This window comes from Phacochoerus africanus, chromosome 9 (genome assembly GCF_016906955.1).
Source record: "Phacochoerus africanus isolate WHEZ1 chromosome 9, ROS_Pafr_v1, whole genome shotgun sequence".
Lineage (NCBI taxonomy): Eukaryota > Metazoa > Chordata > Mammalia > Artiodactyla > Suidae > Phacochoerus > Phacochoerus africanus.
In genome coordinates this window covers 21654757-21664215 of record NC_062552.1, presented here as the reverse complement: position 1 = coordinate 21664215, position 9459 = coordinate 21654757, and the positions used below count along the sequence as shown (strand labels likewise).

General features: G+C 37.2%; 1 protein-coding gene across 1 annotated transcript; it reads right to left on the bottom strand.

The window, feature by feature from the left end:
- Positions 1-719: 719 nt before the first annotated feature.
- On the bottom strand, positions 720-1672 carry LOC125136222 (putative olfactory receptor 2W6). The gene is given in 3 exon segments (XM_047796919.1): positions 720-1313; positions 1315-1395; positions 1397-1672. Coding segments are annotated over 3 exon segments (942 nt in total). The 5' UTR covers positions 1664-1672.
- Between the last annotated feature and the right edge of the window lie 7787 nt (positions 1673-9459).

Genomic DNA, 9459 nt, shown 5'->3' with positions numbered 1-9459 from the left:
AAAAATGTAATTGTAATGTATACATGTAAGGATAACTTGATCCCCTTGCTGTACAGTGGGAAAAAAAAAAGTACTGAATATGAGCAAAAAATTATTCCTTCTTTACAAAGCAAATACCTCATGGTCTTGCTTTATATATTCTTTATTCTCTATTGCTTCAGAAAGTCAAAACATAAATATCATTAAACTCAATTATATAAATGATACAAAATACATAGGATCCACATGTAAGTTAGGTATTGGAGGCACTAAAGCGCTAGATAACTGAACAATTTATATTGCCTCTTGTCCAGGCATTTGGCACTATAAAAGCACATTTGAATATTCTAGAAAAAATAAGTATTTTTCTTCACTTCTAAGTTCAGTCTTTTCAAATATGTTGAGGACTTACTAAGTATAATCATTGTGATGGAAGCTAGACTAGGCATAAAAATGCCTGGGATCCACATTCATGGTTGGTTTTTGCAAGCGTAGACCACTGTTTGATCCTAGATTGGAACCCTCCTAGAGATGAATGCTTGACTTAGAAGGACTTGAGAGAAGTACAAGTGATTGTTAACTCAAGAATTTGCATTTTCTCATCCTAGCTAAACCACTGAATTGCCCCCATCTCATTAAGTGTCTCTTCACTCTGTAATGTTAGAACTCTCCTTTAAATCCTGGGTCTAACAATATATATAGAAGATTGGTCAAAAGACAATCTCAAATTTGATGACTTTTTACTGTGCTTTTGCACCTCCCTTCCCTAGAACCTTCTTCATGGCCTCTTTAACATCTTTATTTCTCAGTGTGTAGACCAGGGGGTTAACACTAGGAGTGACAATTGTGTAGAAAAGAGTAAGGAACTTGCCCTGGTCCTGGGAATAAGTGTTTGCTGGCTGGAGGTACATGTATATGATCGTACCATAGAAGAGAGAGACAACAATGAGGTGGGAGCTGCAGGTGTTGAAGGCTTTCTTCCGCCCAGCAGCTGACTTGATCCTAAGCACTGCTTGTGCTATGTAACCATACGAGATGAGGATGAGAATAAGTGGCACCAAGATGATAAAGATTGACAAGGCAAATTCCAGTGCCTCAAGGGTCATGGTATCTACACAGGCCATGCCAATTAGTGCTGGCATCTCACAGAGAAAGTGGTCCACTCGCCTGTGCCCACAGCGGGGTAGCATCAATGTCTGAGGTGCCATTATGAGAGAATTGCCAAAGCCACTCAACCATGCCACTGAAGCCAGCTTCCCACAGAGACGTGGGTGCATGATGACGGTGTAGTGCAGAGGTTTACAGACTGCAACATAGCGGTCATATGCCATGACAGGCCAGTAGGACACACTCTACCCCCCCCAGAGCCAGGACGAAGTAGAGCTGGATGGCACATCCCAGATAGGTGATGGTCTTATTCTGGACCCCAAAGGTTGTAGAGCATCTGAGGGATGGAACCTGTGGTGAAACACATGTCTAGAAATGAGAGGTTGGATAAAAAGAAATACATTGGTGTGTGCAGCCGGGAATCCAGAACTGAAAGCAAGATAATGGTCATGTTGCCAAGAAGAGTTAGCAGATAAAAAGTGAGGACAACCACAAAGAGGATCAGTTCTAGGTGGGGATGATCAGAGAAGCCCACCAAGATGAAGCCTTCAAAAGAACTTGTATTGTCCTTTTCCATCACCTGTGACCATATATTACCTGTTAGGAAAAAGATTAGTATGTGTGAAGAGCATAGATATATTCCCTCAAAATGGAATGACTGGTAAAATGGTAGAATGGAAACTTCTTTGGAAATGCTGGATGCTTGACTCAGAATTTCAGTAGGTGTTAGTTAAGTCATGCTTGGGTCTAAAGAGCAGAGAACCAGGCTTGCTTTTAGGTGAAATCTCATTCTAAACATTTTCTCAATACTGGGAAACCTAGAGTCATATCCAAACTCAACAGGGTTCAAGTGATTGATAAAATTAGGAAGAAGATGACTTCCTTATCATTTATAGCTATACCTTTGATTCTATTCTTTCCATTTATTGGAGCATGAACCTAATGTACCCCCTGCCCCTCTACCTAGCCTTATCCTAAACCGCTATGATAAAATTGTGTTTTACATTACCAGGGTGTATTATAACCCAGGGATTGGGTGACTTTTCTGAAGTTGGGAATGCTTTCCTTTAAAAATTAAAAAGAAAAAAAAAAAAGCATTTCTCATAACTCAATCCCAGTGGAATTGAATTCAATGCTCTGTCAATAGCCCTGCCTCTCCACTTAGTCGTATTTTATTCTCAAAAAGAACTTTATTTCCAGGAAGCCTAGATGATTATTTTATTTATCTGCCTCATGATCCCATAGAACTGAAAGATTTTGTATCTTCTATGATACTTTATACTTTCAATTATTTGGCAGTGGTTTTATGTCTTAGTGTCAGTATACTACATAATGTAAGTTAACTGAGGCAAAAGTTTCATTCTAGTAATTCTGCAGTTAGTAAGAATTAATAGAATAGTGATTTTTTTTCCCCCTGAGGCATGTGCAAGTTCCCAGGTCAGAGATGCAACCTGAGCCATAGCAGCAACCCAGGCCACTGCAGTGACAGTGCTGGATCCTTAACCCACTTCTCCCCAAGGGAATTCCTAGAGTTGTGTGATTTTTACTGAAAGGGAATGCATTATATCTCTCAGGTACATTGGGGCACAAAATAAAGTTCAAAGTTACTGGTCTAAGAATACTTTGCCATAATTAAATAATACCATGGCATGTGTTTCCAACACCCCCTTTAAGATTTTGTACATTAAAACTTTGACATTTGGAGTTCCCTTGTGGCACAGTGGGTTAAGGATCCAGTATTGTCACTGTAGTATCTTGGGTCCCTGCTCGGAAATCAAGTTCAGTCTGTGGCCTGGGAACTTCTACATACCATGAGCATGGCCAAAAACCAACCAAACAACAACAACAAAAAAAAAACCTTTGACACTTATTGGAAATTATAAGATTGTCAAAGTCATTACTCCAGAAACTGGAACAAGATTTTACAGTGGTGGATTTCCCATTGTGGCGCAGTGGAAAGGAATCTGACTAGGAACCATGAGGTTTCGGGTTTGATCCCTGGCCTTGCTCAGTAGGTTAAGGATCCGGCATTGCCGTGAGTTGTGGTGTAGGTCACAGATGCAGCTCGGATCTGATGTTGCTGTGGCTGTGGTGTAGGCCAGCAGCTGTAGCTCCGATCAGACCCGTAGCCTAGGAACCTCCATATGCCACCTGGGTGTGGCCCTAAAATGAAAAAAAAAAAAAAATTACCGTGGTGATAAAAGAATATGATGCTATTTAGGTGGATAGACAATCCACTGATTGAATAACTGAGGATCAACACTTATAATCAAGCCAACATTAAGGGCTTTCCCTCTACCACTTATATAATGGAAATTTAAAAATATATATATTTCATAATGGTTAAGAAAGAATATATATGTCTATACAAATGAACTTGGAGTATAATAGAGGATATCTCTGGAGAGGAAATTGGATCAAAACTTGTAATTTTGTCTATATTTATAATGTATTTCTTTAAAAATAGCTAGAAGGAAGTATGACCATAGGAATGGCTATTAATTCTGAATGGTGGAGTATGTCTATTTTTTCTCCTAGTCTGTAAATTTCTGTATAACTAAAATATCTCAAAATATAAAAGAAAAAATAAAATAACGATATATATTAGAGTCATTTAAATGTTAGTGTAAATAGTATTTATGAACCTCATGAGCTAGGCACTAATGTTAACATGTTGACATAATTTGCCTCATTTTATTTTCAAAGTAGCCCCAGAAGGTCAGCAGTTTAATTATTCGACATTGCAAATTAAGCCACTGAGGCCAAGAGAATGACAAAAAAAGCCACCCCAGATCACACAGCTGGTACATTGAACTGACCGGAACTCCGGCAATTTCACTCCAGAGGTGACACCACTAATCTTGACTCTAGCTATAGAGGCAGGCAGAACAACAATTACACAGATCTGCATAGGAAGAAGCTAAATGAGTTGTGGTTGAGATTGCAGTTCATTTCTTTTGATTTGTTGCCCAAAGTTTAGTGCAAAGAGTTTTTTTTTAACATATAAATTAATAAAGCAGGTGGCTTCCATGGTATTAACAGGCAATATAAATAAGCAAGTCATATTTTTATTCAGAAAATAAGAAATACAGTTAAAATTTGCCGCCAGTGTGTGTTAATACCGGCTACACTGGGCACAGAAAGTCTATTAGAATGAGCTTAAGGTCTGGCCCTACTGGAAAGAAGTGCAGGGCAACTGTGATTGACAGTGACCGTCTCATTCCAAAGTTAACATACTTGGAATTTTCCCTATGTCTGTGTAACTATATATTTATATGTATGTATGTCAACGTTTATCAACTATAGAGTACAAACCCAAGTTACTTTATTTTTCTTGTTCCTCAGATCAAAGGACCCTCAAAGCATGAGATTATTCAACCAGAATTATTCCCATGAATTTTTTTATTCTGATTCAAAATTTTTCTGGTGGTTAAACCATCTGTTCACTGTCTGCCTTTCTCCTCATATTTTCACATCAGTATTTAATTGCTGCTCTCCTTTTCCAAACCTTCCCTTTGTGAGGGCTGAATTCTTGCATTTCTGAACTTTGATTAATGGCTAATTCCTGTTTTCCAAGAATATTCTTTTAAATGTGAGTATACCTATCCTTATTCAAACCTAATAGAATAGCTTCAAAACACAGTGACACATAGTTTTCCCACAAGATCCGTACATGTTAATGACTTAATTGCATGATGCAATTTATCACTTACTGCATTTAAATAAGTTTTTATTGTTATGGAAAACAAGACACATTTGTAAATCCTTTGTGACTTCTGGACCCTTGAACATGTAATTTCCATTTCGCCAAAATTTTAAAAATTGAACCAAATAATTTCCAAATACCAGCTATTATCTACTTTGTTTCCAAAGAACCAGGACAGGGAATTACTGCTTAGTCTGTTTAAGGAAATGAATTATCAAGTACCAAAGTTAAGAAAAGTATGAACACTTCATAGTTAGACAAACCACTTGTTCTGTGCTGAATAGAACGTGAGGTAAATGTTAAGCCATAGTAAACCCAGAAGAATATTTTATAAGTTTCTTTCATTCATGCTGGAGTTTGAAGTCCCAGTGTTAATACTCAACTGAGAGCTCATTCAATATATTCAATATAGTATATACATTCAACATAGTGTATATATAATATATATATATATATTCAATATAGTATTATGTGATGTAGAACCATAATTTGTGTGTTCGTTTGTTTTCTTTTTTGGCCACCCTGTGGCATATGGAATTCCAGCCCAGGGATCAGATCTGAACAGCAGACCTAAGCCAAAACAATGGCAATGCAGGATCCTTAACCCACTGGGCTGGGCCAGGGATTGAACCTGCATCCCAGCACTCCCAAGAGGCTGCCAATCCTATTGTGCTGCAGCAGGAACTGCTCTGTGTGTGTGTGTGTGTGTGTGTGTGTTTTTTTAAGACTTTCTAATTCAGTAGATTCTACTACTTTATAAATTCTTTTTTTTTTGGTAGAACTCCATTAATAAGTTCAAAATCTCTCATCAGCTTCCTCAAAGAATGAGTGATGTTAAACCACAATCTTTAAAATTTGATCAAGCCTATGTAAATAAAGTGCATAGACATTTAGGCTGTGGAAGTATTGACATAATAAATCTAATTGCCCTTGATACAGTTGTAGTCTAAAGTTAAAAAAACAAACAAACAAACAAAAAAACTCCAAAACAAACAAAAACCCAGAAAACCAAGCAACCAACCCCCACCGCCACCCTAGCCTCAGGTGATTGGAAAGAAGCCCAGGTCATGTTTCTTCTTAAACAGAATCACTAACTTACCAAATTTGACCTCAGAAATACCATGTCCACAATTCCTTCTCTTTCTTGGGACTTCACTTGGAAGTCCAAGTGGGATGACCAGAGTGAAAATAGGAAGAGAAAGATGACTTTTAGGAAATCTATGAGAAGGGAAGAAGAGAGGCAACAGTTACCAGCACAGTTGAGGCTGAATGAAGAGAGAATGTTGAGCACACAATAGTTATACAACCTGAGGACCCCAAACATCTACATACCCCCTCCCACCCCAGATAAGGAGCAGGCTGAAGGAAGCTGAGCGTATCTCTGATGTACATAAAGTACAAGGAACACTTAAAGATCAAAGCTTTCACATTTGAAAAGGAAGAACTTTATATGGGTTTCAGAGTTGATGTGGGATTAGATACTTCCTTTTCTGCCTCACCCTATGGAGTAAAACCTTCCTTTCAAAAATTCCCTGAACTAATTATCTCTAACAAGGATTTGGGTCTCAGAGGAAATATCACTCTTACCAACACACACACACACACACACACACACACACACACACACACACACACGTTACGGATTCATCCGAGAGAGAGAGAGAGAGAGAGAGAGAGAGAGAGAGAGAGAGAGAGAGAGAGAGAGAGAGAGAGCGCGAGCACGCGAGAGAGCACTAAATCTTCCTTACCGGGTCTCATCAAGACCAGTAGTTATGATAAGCATTAAAGCAGGGAACATGGCCATCTCATACTCAATTCAAAATAGAACGTAGAACCAATGAAAAAATGCACAGAGATCCACCACTTGTTTACAGCATGCAGTGCAGAGAAGTACTTCTATTCATAGTCCTTTATGACTTTTTATTTAAGATTAATTTTCTGTGCAATTTTAAGGTCCATAATAGTAAAATTTAACTTGAAAAAAATAGATTAATTTTGACATTTGACATTTAAAATTAGTTAAAAAAAAAGTCCAAAAATTTAAAATAATTTCATTTCAACTTGCCTGGTTTGGTGTAAAATTATTAACATTTTCTCAAGAAAGTTAATATCTATATGATTGACGTATGACTTCAGCTAAGTCATTAGAATAAATTAACAGGTTTTGTTTTTTTAAAAAGACAAAAATAATAGTATGCATGTGCTATTTCAGATCACTTTACTATCTGTTACTATCATAAGATAAACAATATAGAAACACGCATCTCAAAATCATGTTTTCCTTTTTTTTTTTTTTTTTTTTTGTCTTTTCTAGGGCCATACCTGAGGCATATGGAGGTTCCCAGGCTAGGTGTCTAATTGGAGCTGTAGCCGCTGGCCTACCCCAGGGCCACAGCAACTTGGGATCCAAGCCTCGACTGCAACCAACACCACAGCTCGTGGCAACGCCAGATCCTTAACCCACTGAGCAAGGCCAGGGATTGAACCCGCAACCTCATCGTTCCTAGTCAGATTTGTTAACCACTGAGCCAAGACGGGAACCCCTCAAAATCATGTTTTCTATATTTAGCTGTTAAAGACTTCTAAGGGAGATGACTCTCACATTTCACCTCTACAACCACAGATTTCAACTGATACACATAAGATACTACACATAATTGTGCTTTTACATTTTATGGAGAACAGTATGGAGGTACCTTAGAAAACTATACATAGAACTACCATATGACCCAGCAATGCCACTCTTGGGCATATATCTGGACAAAACTTTCCTTGAAAAAGACACATGCACCCGCATGTTCATTGCAGCGCTATTCACATTTGCCAAAACATGGAAACAACCCAAATGTCCATCAACAGATGGTTGGATTAGGAAGATGTGGTATATATACACAATGGAATACTACTCAGCCATAAAAAAAGAATTTCCTGGGCCAGGGATTGAACCCACACCACAGCACTGACTGGAGCACAGCTGTGACAGCTGCCAGATCCTTAACTCACTGAGCCACAAGAGAACCCCCAAATAGTATAATCTTAACATTAATAGTTATATTGGTAGGGATGAAATATAATAGCTAGCAACAATGATAATATTAACATCTCCATTAAGTCATAAACAAGTCATGTACAATGATTTTTTTTTCTGTCAGCAACTATTGAAATACATAGATGAGCAATCAAAACTAATCAATATTAATTCTGTATTCCAGCAAACTTCTTGGCACGTAGGATGAGCCATTCCCCTGAGAGTTGATTGTTATACTTAAAGTTATTAGCTTGTAGTACCATCTCAACCTAATATTTTCTCATGTAAACTAGGGAGAAATAGCTAGAGAATTTGATGCTCTCAAAAATTTCCTATCTGAGATAACAAGTTCCTCTGAGAAATGAAGGAGATGAGGTCCTCATGGGGTACTTAACTCAATTTTAACTGATGTAAAATTGTCAGCCAAAGAGGAAATTTTAGAAGCAATCTTTAAGCTTCTTTTGTCACCTGACCTCTTTCCATTTTACTCACACCTGGCCCACCACCAACCTTAATCCATTACAAATACATTTCAACTTGTAACTGATGGAAATATTATAGTTATGGAAAGCTATTTTCTGTGAAATAAAATAACAGAATGCAAGAATCACAAGTGATTACAAGAGATGCTTCCCAGTTGTGATATGACATCATAGAATGTTAGAGAAAGAAAAGACGTTTATAAGTCTATGTCAGTCATCTTTTCCATCAAATGCAATTACCTTTAAACAAATTCTCTTTTACTCTTACTTAAACTATTATCACTGTAGCTTTTGTGGAAGTGAGCGACAGATTATTTGTGAAAGTTTTATTGCTTGTATTCATAAAATTTGATGTCAAATGTGCATCATTGCTTTGAACTTTATTTCCCAAACCTTCTTTTCTTGATTTTGACCTCTTAGTGATTTTTCCAATCACTAAGTCCTAAAACATCATAGTTTTCCTGAGCCATCTCTTTCTCTGAATGCTCATATTCAGTTAATTTCTAAGCCTACCCATAACATCTGTCTTTCATACCTCATTCTTTTTTATCTCCATTTCTCTTGCTCTATCCCCAAACATCATTAGCTCTTGCCTGATTTGTTACAACAACCTGCTCATTAGCTAATCTCTAGAGTCTTAAGGTCATTTTTCACTTTGCTCCAAAAGGAGACTTTCTAAAATATAGGTGTTATATGGCCAGTATTTCAAGTCCTGAAGTGACTCATTGCCTAGAGAAATATACATTTATTTCTTAATATTGATGCTAATTCTGGACAAATTTACATTTTCAATTCTATCTAAAAGAACTTCTGTTTATTTTGTACTCCAAATACATTAAACCACTCACCATTTTCCCTAAACAATGAAAAATTGAATTAGCTCAGGATAATAATTTGGAATAAGGGGAAGGAGAATAGCCTTTGGAGGTAGAATGGCTCAAACTCCAGCTCAGAAACAATCAGTGCAGGCTTAAAAACTAGAAAGCCTCATTTACCATCACTGGGGAGAAAAATTACTTTGAAGAGTTTCTGTGAACGTTAAATAAGATAAGAAATATTAAATATTGAGTGTGGTCCCTGATACACCATAGATTTTTAGCAATTGTGATTTTCCCTAACTATATGTATTCTTGCTTATCACATTCTCTCAGATTGAA